The 12115-nt window shown below is 54.9% G+C and overlaps 1 protein-coding gene across 1 annotated transcript; it reads left to right on the top strand.

Moving 5' to 3' along the window:
• The first annotated feature begins 1542 nt into the window (after positions 1 to 1542).
• Positions 1543 to 9107, top strand: SLC25A45 (solute carrier family 25 member 45). Its single transcript, XM_082477040.1, is given in 7 exon segments — positions 1543 to 2851; positions 4255 to 4298; positions 4477 to 4548; positions 4872 to 5036; positions 5040 to 5057; positions 7291 to 7549; positions 7702 to 9107. Coding segments are annotated over 7 exon segments (843 nt in total). The 5' UTR covers positions 1543 to 2814; the 3' UTR covers positions 7950 to 9107.
• The last annotated feature ends 3008 nt before the right edge of the window (positions 9108 to 12115 follow it).

The raw sequence follows: 12115 nt of genomic DNA, 5'->3' as shown, positions 1-12115 counted from the left end.
CGGGCCAGGGCAGTAGCAGTGGAGGAGATGAGGAGGGGTTGGATTCGGGATCTGTTTGGAAGGTAACACGAACGCAGTTTCCTCACGGAATGGTGGTGAGGTTGAGAGAAAGGGAGGGGTCAAGGCGACTCCAGGGGTTGGTGACACGTTTGGGGACTTCATAGCTTTCTCTGGGCAGTGGTGCCTGAGCCCTGGATCTCCGTGCCCTTGAGAGAAGACCCCCTCCTCCTCAATCCCACCCCAGGCCCCAACTTCCCATCATTCCTGAGAATAGAAATCTGACGGAATATTTTATGGCTGTTGATGTGAAGAACGTGTCACATCTGTACGGCACCATTCTCTCCGCGTTTGCAGCCAAACCTGCAGTCAGCACCTTGCCTGCATCCAGGGGTCTGCCCCCTTGTCCTGCCCCATGTTCCGGTAGCACGTGTGCATCCACCCTGCCCCCACATGCCCACCACTGCTGTCTCCCGGGCCTTACGTCATAGGAATCGATGTGAGGTTGCCAGAGAAAGTCAGGAACATGGCCCTGGATGATGTGGTCCTGAACATGGACACTAACAAAATAAATGCTCACATACCTCAGCATGTGGGGAAGTCATGCTGGCTTATACCTGAGTTAACTTGAATTTGATGCGAACTAGAACAGCCTGTTTGTGGCCTATCAAGCATACACTGTACATCTGCTTTAATTATTAGAGAAAAGGGTACATTGACCAGAAGTAAAGAATGTCCACGTTAAAAATAAGGATTAGGGACTTCCCTGGTGGTCCAGTGGCTAAGACTCCACGCTCCCCATGCAGGGGGCCCGGGTTCGATCCCTGGTCAGGGAACTAAATCTCGCATGCTGCAGTTAAGAGTTCACATGCCGCAACTAAAAATCCTGCAGGCTGCAACTAAGACCTAGCACAGCCAAATAAATAAATAATAAATAGAAGATTAAGTGCCTCTCTTCCTGGGACGCCAATGCTGGTGCTCCTTCGATGATAAGTCTCACTTCCCAGGCGCCAAGGCCACACTGACTCTCTGCGTATGTGCTGATCTGTTTTTTTGAAACCATGAGGAATGTATCCCTGACTTGTTTGATGTTCTTTGTTCTGACAAGACATAAAACTGTGCTGAAAACCATGCTTCTCCGGAGCAGTCCCTCAGAGTTATCTGAGAGGCTGTCTTCTGGGCTATAGTCCTCAGTTTGGCTCAAATAAAACTCTTTTCAATTCCTGTTATAGATTGTGTATTGATTATTTTCGTCGACAACACTAACACCTGGAAACCCCCTTTAATGACCTCCCAAGCCTCCCAAATGACATGGGAGCAGAGAACCTCAAAGTGTGTGCCTGGCCACAGATCACCCGGCTGCCCGGGGCGGCTGAGGCTGGAACCCGGTTTAGAAGATGCCAAAGCCTGTGCTGGCTTCCACCCCATGTACACTGCCCCCCTTCTGGGGCAGAGAAAGATGACAGAGTAGGAAAAATAAAAATACCAGACACTTAGCGGAAAACACAACAGGTGAGCAATCATCTGATTTATAAAAAGAGGCAATGAATTTTTTCTTAATTGAAGTATAGTTGATTTACAATGTTGTGTTAGTTTCTGGTGTACAGCAAAGTGGCAACAAATGTTTAAATGATACAAAATAGCATTTTCAAAACAAAAAGTAACTGTATTTAACCATACTCAGTTCATAACAGAGCAAGAAGGTGAGTGGAATAATCATTCATGCTGGGACTTCCCTGCTGGCACAGTGGTTAAGAATCCGCCTGCCAATGCAGGGGACACGGGTTCGAGCGCGCTGGTCCGGGAAGATCCCACATGCCGCAGAGCAACTAAGCCCGTGAGCCACAACTACTGAGCCTGTGCTCTAGAGCCCGCGAGCCACAACTACTGAGCCTGCGTGCCACAACTACTGAAGCCTGCACGCCTAGAGCCCATGCTCTGCAACAAGAGAAGCCACTGCAATGAGAAGCCCGTGCACTGCAACGAAGAGTAGCCCCCGCTCACCGCAACTAGAGAAAACCCGCGCGCAGCAACGAAGATCCAACGCAGCCAAAAATAAGTAAATAAATAAATAAATTTATTTTTAAAAAATCATTCATGCTATAGCACTTGTTTAATGAACTGGCGACAGAGGAAGTTGGTCTAAGGAACCAGAGAGGAAGGGAGGGATTCAGGTCCCTGTCCTGTCAGTCTGGGTTGTTGTCCGAAGAGAAGTGGGAAGTCATAGCCCGGTCACCCCCAGGCAGAGAGACACACTACCCTTTATACACCGAGTCCCCAGCCTTCCCCCGGGAAGAGACATGGGGAGGGGAAGGCGAGGGAGGCTGTTTCTGACACACGCAAGGGAGTCAGTCGTAAACAACCCCTGGAGAAGGCGGCTTTGGGCCCCGGTGAGTCACTCCTCCCTGCTGGGCCTGCCTCCCCGTGGCCAAGCCCCACCGCCGCGGGCCTTGCTTGGGCCAGGCCAGGCTGGCTTCTTAAACCCTGGCTGACTGAGGCAGCCCTGGAGGGGCCCCACCAGCGCCTGAACCCAGCTGCCCGGCCTAGACACACTGCGAGGCCATTGCTGGCCGGCAAGGGGGGCTCAGGCCACCGTGGGCCATCCTCCCTGCCCTGTGAGATTTCAAGCTCTGCACAGCTCCAGGCCACCAGGCCACCTGCGTTGGCTCGCTTCCCCTCCTGGTCTTGGCACTGGGCCCTCACCCAGGGTTAAACATTAGTAGCAGATTATCAGTCCAGGGTCAGGGGGAGGGTGGAATTACACTTTTCACCAGCGTCCCCTCTGCTGGAGCCACCAGTGCCCGCCCCTGCCAGACAATGCCCGTGGAGGAGTTTGTGGCCGGCTGGATCTCTGGTGAGACACTTCTTCCTTCTGTCATAGTAACCCCAATTACGGGTCATTTCCTGGGGAAGGTGGGTGACATAGGAGGAGCTGAAGCCAAAGTCCTGGTGGCCTTGGAGCACCCAGAGCCAGCCGTCCTGGAGCCTCCTGGGAGTTGCTGGAGGAGAGAGGAGAGGAAGGCGCAGGTGGGCGGGTGCTGCTGCCCAGTCCCCAGGCTGCCCCAACAACCTGGATACCTGCCAAGTGCCCAGGTGCCATGCTGAGCGCTCTCCCAGACGCACCTGCACCGCCGGAGCCACTCTCCAGGGCTCAGAAAGGAAATTCACCTTTGACCTCACCTGCTGTCCTGCATTCCCCTTTGGGCCTCTGCCCTACCTGGCAACGTGCCCTGAGGCCAGCTGTGCTGTGGACCCAGTCCAGCGTCTGGGTGACATTTCTCTCTGCAGAAAGAGACATCTGAACCTGCCTCCCGGGGCTGTGACCTCACCGAAAGCTCAGGGACCAGCGTCCGCTATGTAGGGCAGGACCAGGAGGTGGGGAGACTCTGGGGGCTGGGCCCTCCTCCCCTGGTGCCAGTAAGACTCCTCTAAGGGGGCCTCCCTGGTGGCTCAGTGGTTGAGAATCCGCCTGCCAATGCAGGGGACACGGGTTCGAGCCCTGGTCCGGGAAGATCCCACATGCCGTGGAGCAACTCAGCCTATGCGCCACAACTGCTGAGCCTGCACTCTAGAGCTTGCGAGCCACAACTACTGAGCCTGTGCACCACAACTACTGAAGCCCGCACGCGTAGAGCCCGTGCTCCGCTACAAGAGAAGCCACCGCAGTGAGAAGCCCGCGCACTGCAAGGAAGAGTAGCTCCCGCTCGCCGCAACTAGAGAAAGCCCACGCGCAGCAACAAAGACCCAACACAGCCAAAAAAAAAAAAATTAATTAAAAAATAAATTAATTAAAAAAAAAACAGACTCCTCTAAGGGCCCCCAGCTCTGCACTGCCGGCTGGAGGGCAGAGCGCTGGGAGGACCAGTCCGGCATCAAGGCCCTGCCCTGGACAGCAGGAGGGAGCCGAGCTGGCAGCAAGGCAGGAGCCCCGGAGTCCCCCAGTTAGATGAGTCAGCAAGATGCTCGGGTGTCGGGTCTGGGCGAGGACACTGGGCGTCTGGGGTTGGCTCCTCCCCTCTGCCTGTGCGCCCTCCAGGCAGGGCCAGGGTCCTCTCCGCTGTCCCCTGTCCCCACACCTTCCTAGCCCAGTGCCTGGAGTGGGGGAGGGTGCAAGGGGCAGCTGGCGTTTCTTTGGAGTCTGGCAGGCAAGCCCTGCCCCGCTTCCTCCTGCCTGAATCCCGCTGCCCTCTGGGTACAAACTTGCTTCCTCGGCCTGGCCCGAGGGTCCTCACTCATAGCACCTTCTTGTCACCACAGGAGCTCTGGCCTTGGTCCTGGGACACCCCTTTGACACTGTAAAGGTGAGTCCAGGGGAGGCACCTGAGGAATGAAAGACGTCGCCTGAACCAGACATCAGGGCCTGGCTGACGGAGGCTCTCTTCCGCTTCTCCTGACCTGCTGGCATCCCGCTCAGAGGGGCCGAGGGATGAGCTGGGCAGGATGCCCAGCCTGCCCACCTGCTCTGTCCTCCCTGTCCGGGTGCGGCTGCAGACCCAGACCACATACCGGGGCATCGTTGATTGTATGGTCAAGACTTACCGCCACGAGTCGGTGGGTGGCCGGCTTTTTGGGGGGCTTTGGGGCGGGAGACCTCTGGGTAGTCGGTGCCAGCTTCCTTCTCCCCTCCCCGCCCACAGAACTCTGACCATGGAAGAGAGAAAGAAGACCCAAATCTGGGGCCCCTGGGGGGCTGAGCAGTAGCTTAATGCCCCCAAAGTGGAGCTGAGGCCACCCCCAGCCTTAGCCTGCTTCCACCTCCCTGTGGCCGGGCCCAGGAGCAGTTTCCAGCCAGAGGAGGCCCTGCCAGGCCCAGAAAGGGCAAGGGTGAGGCTCCCACAGCACCCACCCAGCTAGTATCCCGTGTCTCTCTGCAGCTCCTGGGCTTCTTCAAGGGAATGGGCTTCCCCATCGCCAGCAGAGCTGTGGTCAGCTCTGTCCTGTTCGGGGTCTACAGCAACGCCCTGCTGGCACTGACGGCCGCCTCCCACCAGGTGCGGCGGGCCCAGCCACCCAGCTATACGCACGTCTTCATAGCCGGCTGAGCAGGGGGGTTCCTGCAGGTGAGGGGGCGGCATGGGGGCACGTGCACACACTGGGGCAAGCGCACGCGCTCGTGGTCACATACACAGGCACAGGCACAGTGATGGCCAGTTCACTCCTTTCCCTCCCAGGCCCCTCTGGCGACCCACGGCTGCAGACCCCAGGCCTTCCCGAGGGGAACACGAGTTGCTGTGGGAGAATGGCCTGCTCCTGGCTGCTTCCCGGGACCCTGACTGGCTGAGCTGTGGCCTTCCAGGCTGCAGGTCTGGAGGGGAGGGTCATGGAGAACAGAGGGGGCAAAAGGTAGAGAGAGCTGGGGTGGGGGGGAGACAGTGCCAAGAGGACGTGATGGAGAAGCAGTTGATGCCACCCTCTGAGGCTGGCAGGGCTTGCCCACCTCTGGAGGGGTCTGCTTCCATCTGTGAGCCTCACCCGGGGCCTGTCCACAGATCTCGCTGGGAGAGACTCAGGGTGTTATAATCATTAAGTGACTCTAATCATTTGGTTCTGGTCTTTGTTCTCAGCGCTTAAGGACTGGGCTTTCGAGGGGTGGGGTGGAGGGAAGAGGTGCCTCCAGGCAGCAGGGGGATCCCCAGCTAAGTGGGGGCCTGAGCTCAGAGGGAGAGGGCGTGCGCCTGGCTCCATCCCACAGTCCAGCCAGGGCCCTAGGTCACCCTCTACTCAACACCTGCCCTGATGCTCCTGTACACGTACCAAGGCAGAGAGCAAGGACGAAGGACAGAGTTAGGAGCTCACTAAATGAATTAACCATTCATGAGACCCAAAAGGCCCTGGCTTTGCTTCTGCCCCTTGTGTGGGGCTCATGCCTGCATATTTCCCAAGCCCTGAGACCTGCACCCCACAAAAACAACGAAGAGAAGGAGTCCCCAGGCTAAGTGGCCTGAGTTAGGCTCAGCCGGGCCCAGCTCCTCCATCCTCCTCCCTTCTGGCTCCTTGGAAAGCAGAACAGATGACAGAACTGGGGCCTGTCGGGTCACTGATGGGGATGGGGTCCAGGGACCGGCTGGAGCCCCATTTGCCACCAAGCGCACGGCTCTGGTTAACAGCGTCTTGGAACGGAAAATGTATTTTCACGTGGAGGTGGCGAGGAAGACTCTGTAGCACGGGGCAGGGAATGACAACCTCTTTTGTGCACAAAAGTTGCTTCTGACTCGGCTAAGGCTGACACCATTCTACAGAGCAGCAACGTCTGATGTCCCCACTGCCCCTGTGGGCACAGGATGGGGAGGGGACGGGCCGTAGCCCGCCCAGCCATTTTCTCACCCCCAGGAGCTTACCCCCTGGAGCAGCCCTCAGCTCAGCACTGCCCGCAGGCTCTGCTGGGAGGGTGCCATCAGGGCGCCATCTCACAGGGGGGACCCCAGCCCACTGCCCTTCCTGCAGGGGAGGAAATAAGCAAACTGCCACCCTCTAAAGGTCACCGGAGCCAACCGCCAGCCTCCACCGCCATCAGCCATCTCCAGGGCTGAGGAACTGAGCTTGTGTACCTTCCACGAAAGAAAAAAACAAAAACCACATAAGTCCATAAATGATATGCTAACCTCAGCTTGGACCTCAGTTCTCACCTGAACTTTCACAGCTGATCTTGACCTAGTTGTGTCCCTGACCCACACCTCGGCCCCTCCCCACAACCTCCCTCCACGTCCCCAGCACCAACATGACCCCGAATCTGTGTCCTGTCTGCCCCAGCCAGGTGATAAAATTCAAGGACCCACAGATCCCACCCTGTCACCCACCTTCTGCTGGGACACTAGCGCTTGGGGGTTTGCGAGAGGCGCTTCTCCACCCAGGGGCCTCTGAGAGGTGTCCTGTAGAAGGTGGGGAAGGGGGAATCTATGAAGTTGAGGTGCCCTCCTTACCCCTGGGGAGGGGTCAGTCCCCTGCTGTTTCGTGGGCACAGACTGAAAGACTGAATCTTTTATTTTTTTTTGAACCTGAGCCACTGCAATGAAAGCGCCGAGTCCTAACCACTGGACTGCCAGGGAACTCCCTCTCTTAAGCACCGCGTGCATGCCGAGGGGAGGGGCAGTGTCCCTTGCAGGCAGGGGCCTGATGCTAAGGGAGGGGGCTCTGGCCCATCCCCCACTGCACGTGGGAGAGGCTGAGAGCGGGCGAGATTCTGAAGGAACATGCTGCCCTGGCTGCCCACTGCCTTCCCCTCGTTAAGATCAGAGGGAGGGACTGTTCCCGTCCAAAGCTCCACCCAGGCCCTTCATGCTTCTTTCCCTACAGGCCTACTGCTTGGCCCCTTTTGACCTCATCAAAGTCCGGCTACAAAACCAGACAGAGCCCAAGGGGAAGTCAGGGAGCCCCCCACCCCAGTACCGGGGGCCCGTGCACTGCGTGGCCTCCATCTTCCAGGCCGAGGGGCCCCGGGGGCTGTTCCCGGGAGCCTGGGCCCTGACGCTGCGGGACAACCCCATCCTAGGAATCTATTTCGTCACCTATGAATGGCTGTGTCGCCAATTCACGCTGGATGGCCAGAACCCCAGTAAGCGAAGTGGCATGAGACGGTGGAGGACAGAGAGGAGTGGGGGAGGGGAGCTGGACTGAGTCCTGGAGGATGGGGAGGGAGCCTGCGGATGCGGGAGGATGCTTCGTTCCTCAGTGTGACCCCCCTCCCCCCCAATTCCTCTACCCCAGGCTCGGGCACAGTGCTGGTGGCAGGGGTCTCTGCCGGCGTCACCTCCTGGGTCACAGCTACCCCCTTAGACGTGATCAAGTCCCGGATGCAGATGGCGGGGCTGAGGCAGAGGGTGCACCGGGGGCTGCTGGACTGCATGGTGAGCAGCGCCCGGCGGGAAGGGCTGGGGGTCTTCTTCCGGGGGCTCGGCATCAACAGTGCCCGTGCCTTTCCTGTCAACGCTACGAGTACCTACTCCCAGGGCTGAGGCTGGCTGGGTGACGAGCTCCCCAGTGAGACCACCGCCCACCTGCCCAGATTGGAAGCCAAGTTGAAAGCACCAGCTAGTGATTCTGATGGGAGAGGCTGAGCCCCTCTTTATCAAGGCACCTCCAGCACGCAGAGGGGGCGGGGAGACGCCTCGGGGAGCAGGAGGCCTGGGGACCTGGACTCCACCCAGATTCCAAGGCTGGCGTGGGCCTCCCAGCAGCACGTGCCTTGATTCCTTTGCTTCCTGAGTCTGTGAAGTAAACTCACAGCCAGTGGCGCTGGTGACATTCCAGCCCACACACTCGCAGAACTTCTGCTTGGCTGCCTGGTGCTGACCGCCTAGCTCCCCGGATTCTGGTGACACATCCTCACCTGCCTCTCCCTTCACTTCCTTTCCAGCCTCTCCCCGCATGACTTGAGGGTAGCCCGGTCTCCTCTAGTCCAGAATCCTTCAGTGGCTCCGTCACCCTCAGGAAAAAGCCCAAACTCCCCCTCCTCCCGGCCTCCCCTTCCCCCCAGCTTGCTTCTCCCTCTGTTCTCAGGCAGACCAGTCCGGCTTGAGGTCCCTGAACAAGCTGTGCCCTCGCCTCCCACCCAGAAGGTCCGTTCCCTCTGGGCCAGCAGTGGGCAGTGCCTGCAGGGTGACTCCCCCATCCCTGGGGCTGAGCGGCTCCAACCCAGGCTGAGCACTGTCTCCTGGAGCCCTTCCTCTGCTCGCCTCCTCCTGCCCAGAGCTGACTCTGGGGTTTGCAGCCGTCTCTGCTCGCCCCCGTGCCGTGAGCATAGCCTTCGCCTGTGCTTTATTATGGTTGTGGGTTTACTTCTCAGCTCCCAATTAGACTGGATGCTCCCTGAGGGCAGGGGTCATACTTCTGATCGTTTCCCAGCACGGAGCCCAGTGCTTGAAGCAGCCCAGCAAGTGCTTGTTAAATGAAGTGCACTCCCGACCTCTGGCCCCGAATCCAATCACCACACCCCTGTCTCCATTGAGAGGTTTCCCTGTCCGGGCCCCTTTCGGGGTCTCCAGTGCAGTAGTGTCTGCCTTGCCCATCAATGGCACTTGTTTTCTTTACCCGTCTTAACTGCTAAATGGGAATTAAAAACTGGCTGAAATTGTTCACTTAATTGGCAATAAAGTGAGCAGAGTTTGTACCCACTCACGTCCTGATGTGGTCTGAGATCAAACTGGGCCCCCCTCATGGTGACCTGAATGCCTGGAATTCCTGCCACTTACTGGGACTCCGTATAAAAACCATCACGGTGCTAAATCATCACAGTTTACACAGGAGGTGGCCTTGGCTCAGGGACAGTATGTAACCCACCCCAGGTCGCACGGCTGGTATGTCACACAGCTTGCCTGGATGCATCTGAGCCTCCACCTCCAGAACCTCGTTGCTCTGCTACCCTGCTCTGCCTAGGGCTTGTGACAGTCCCCCATGAGTCACCTAAGTTCAATTTCACGTGGGCTCGACGTACAGCCTCAGCCTCCCCACGTACTCCTCGGAGCTCTTGTTTACTGGATCATGTGTCACAGACGGTGGCATTTTTCCCTTCTTCCATCGTCATAGCGTGGCCGCAGGGCACGTGGCTGCAGAGCGAGGCTACGTTCCCCTCAGTGGGAACTTGTGCTTGGGTTCTTGCTAGAGAAATGTGAGCAAAAGTGACGCTTGCCAGCTCATGCAGCTCAATAACAAAAGAACAAACAACCCAATCCAAAAATGGGCAGAAGACCTAAATAGACATTTCTCCAAAGAAGATATACAGATTGCCAACAAACACATGAAAGAATGCTCAACATCATTAATCATTAGAGAAATGCAAATCAAAACTACAATGAGATATCATCTCACACCGGTCAGAATGGCCATTATCAAAAAATCTAGAAACAATAAATGCTGGAGAGGGTGTGGAGAAAAGGGAACACTCTTGCACTGTTGGTGGGAATGTAAGTTGATACAGCCACTATGGAGAACAGTATGGAGGTGCCTTAAAAAACTAAAAATAGAACTACCATATGACCCAGCAATCCCACTACTGGGCATATACCCTGAGAAAACCATAATTCAGAAAGAGTCATATACCAAAATGTTCATTGCAGCTCTATTTACAATAGCCAGGACATGGAAGCAACTTAAGTGTCCATCATCGGATGAATGGATAAAGAAGATGTGGCACATATATACAATGGAATATTACTCAGCCATAAAAAGAAACGAAATTGAGATATTTGTAGTGAGGTGGATGGACCTAGAGTCTGTCATATAGAGTGAAGTAAGTCAGAAAGAGAAAAACAAATACTGTATGCTAACACATATATATGGAATCTAAGAAAAAAAAAAAAAAAAAAGGTCATGAAGAACCTAGGGGTGAGACGGGAATAAAGACACAGACCTACTAGAGAATGGACTTGAGGATGTGGGGAGGGGGAAGGGTAAGCTGTGACAAAGTGAAAGAGTGGCATGGACATAACACTACCAAACATAAAATAGATAGCTAGTGGGAAGCAGCCGCATAGCACAGGGAGATCAGCTTGGTGCTATGTGACCACCTAGAGGGGTGGGATAGGGAGGGTGGGAGGGAGGGAGACTCAAGAGGGAAGAGATATGGGAACATATGTATATGTATAACTGATTCACTTTGTTATAAAGCAGAAACTAACACACCATTGTAAAGCAATTATACTCCAATAAAGATGTTAAAAAAAAAAGTGACGCTTGCAAATTGCCCATCGCTTGCTTAAAAGGAGATTCCTGACTGTTGGCTGGAAATGGTGACCCCTGGGGGCCACTGCTGAGGATACAGGAGGCGCCTGGAACCCAGGGACTCTGGGAGCGCAACTGACTGTCCACCCTGGGCTGCTGCCTTCTGACGTCTCTGTAGACTTCACCCAAACTAACATAGTAGGTAAGGGTCTGCCCATTTCGAGGTCAGGGGTGATCCCAGCGTGGCCCATGGAGCAGTAGCATGAGGACTTCCTGGGGGTGGTTAGTAATGCAGAATCCCAGGCCCCACCCTGGATTGACAGAATCAGAATCTCCGAGGTTGGGGCCCAGGAATCTGCATTGTACAAAGCTCTCCCTGTGACTTTTACACACGTTAAAGTTTAAGAAATGGTGTTCTGCACTCTATGACATAAATCACAGCAAGATCTTTTTTGACCCACCTCCTAGAGTAATGGAAATAAAAACAAAAATAAACAAATGGGACCTAATGAAACTTAAAAGCTTTTGCACAGCAAAGGAAACCATAAACAAGACAAAAAGACAGCCCTCAGATTGGGAGAAAATATTTGTAAATGAAGCAACTGACAAAGGATTAATCTCCAAAATTTACAAGTAGCTCATGTAGCTCAATATCAAAAAAAAACCAAACAACCCAATCCAAAAATGGGCAGAAGACCTAAATAGACATTTCTCCAAAGAAGATATACAGTTTGCCAACAAACACATGAAAGAATGCTCAACATCACTAATCATTAGAGACATGAAAATTAAAACTACAATGAGGTATCACCTCACACCAGTCAGAATGGCCATCATCAAAAAATCTACAAGCAGGACTTCCCTGGTGGCGCAGTGGTTAAGAATCCACCTGCCAATGCAGGGGACACGGGTTCAGGCCTTGGTCTGGGAAGATCCCACACACTGTGGAGCAACTAAGCCCGTGTGCCACAACTACTAAGCCTGCACTCTAGAGCCCGCGAGCCACGATTACTGAGCCCGTGTGCCACAGCTACTGAAGCCCTCACACCTAGAGCCCGCACTCCGCAACAGGAGAAGCCACTGCAATGAGAAGCCCAGGCACCGCAAAAAAGAGTAGCCCCTGCTCACCGCAACTAGAGAAAGCCTACGCGCAGCAACAAAAAAGACCCAACGTAGCCAAAAAAAAAAAGAAAAAGAAAAAGAAAAAACATCTACAAACAATAGATGCTGGAGAGGGTGTGGAGAAAAGGGAACCCTCTTGCACTGTGGGTGGGAATGTAAATTGATACAGCCACTATGGAGAACAGTACGGAGGCTCCTTAAAAAACTAAAAATAGAACTACCATACGACCCAGCAATCCCACTACTGGGCATACACCCTGAGAAAACCATAATTCAAAAAGAGTCATGTACCACAATGTTCATTGCAGCTCTATTTACAATAGCCAGGACATGGAAGCAA

This window comes from Balaenoptera physalus, assembly GCF_965194825.1.
Source record: "Balaenoptera physalus genome assembly, chromosome: 10".
Classification (NCBI taxonomy): domain Eukaryota; kingdom Metazoa; phylum Chordata; class Mammalia; order Artiodactyla; family Balaenopteridae; genus Balaenoptera; species Balaenoptera physalus.
Note: the sequence above shows the minus strand (reverse complement) of the source record. Positions and strands in the feature narration are given on the sequence as shown.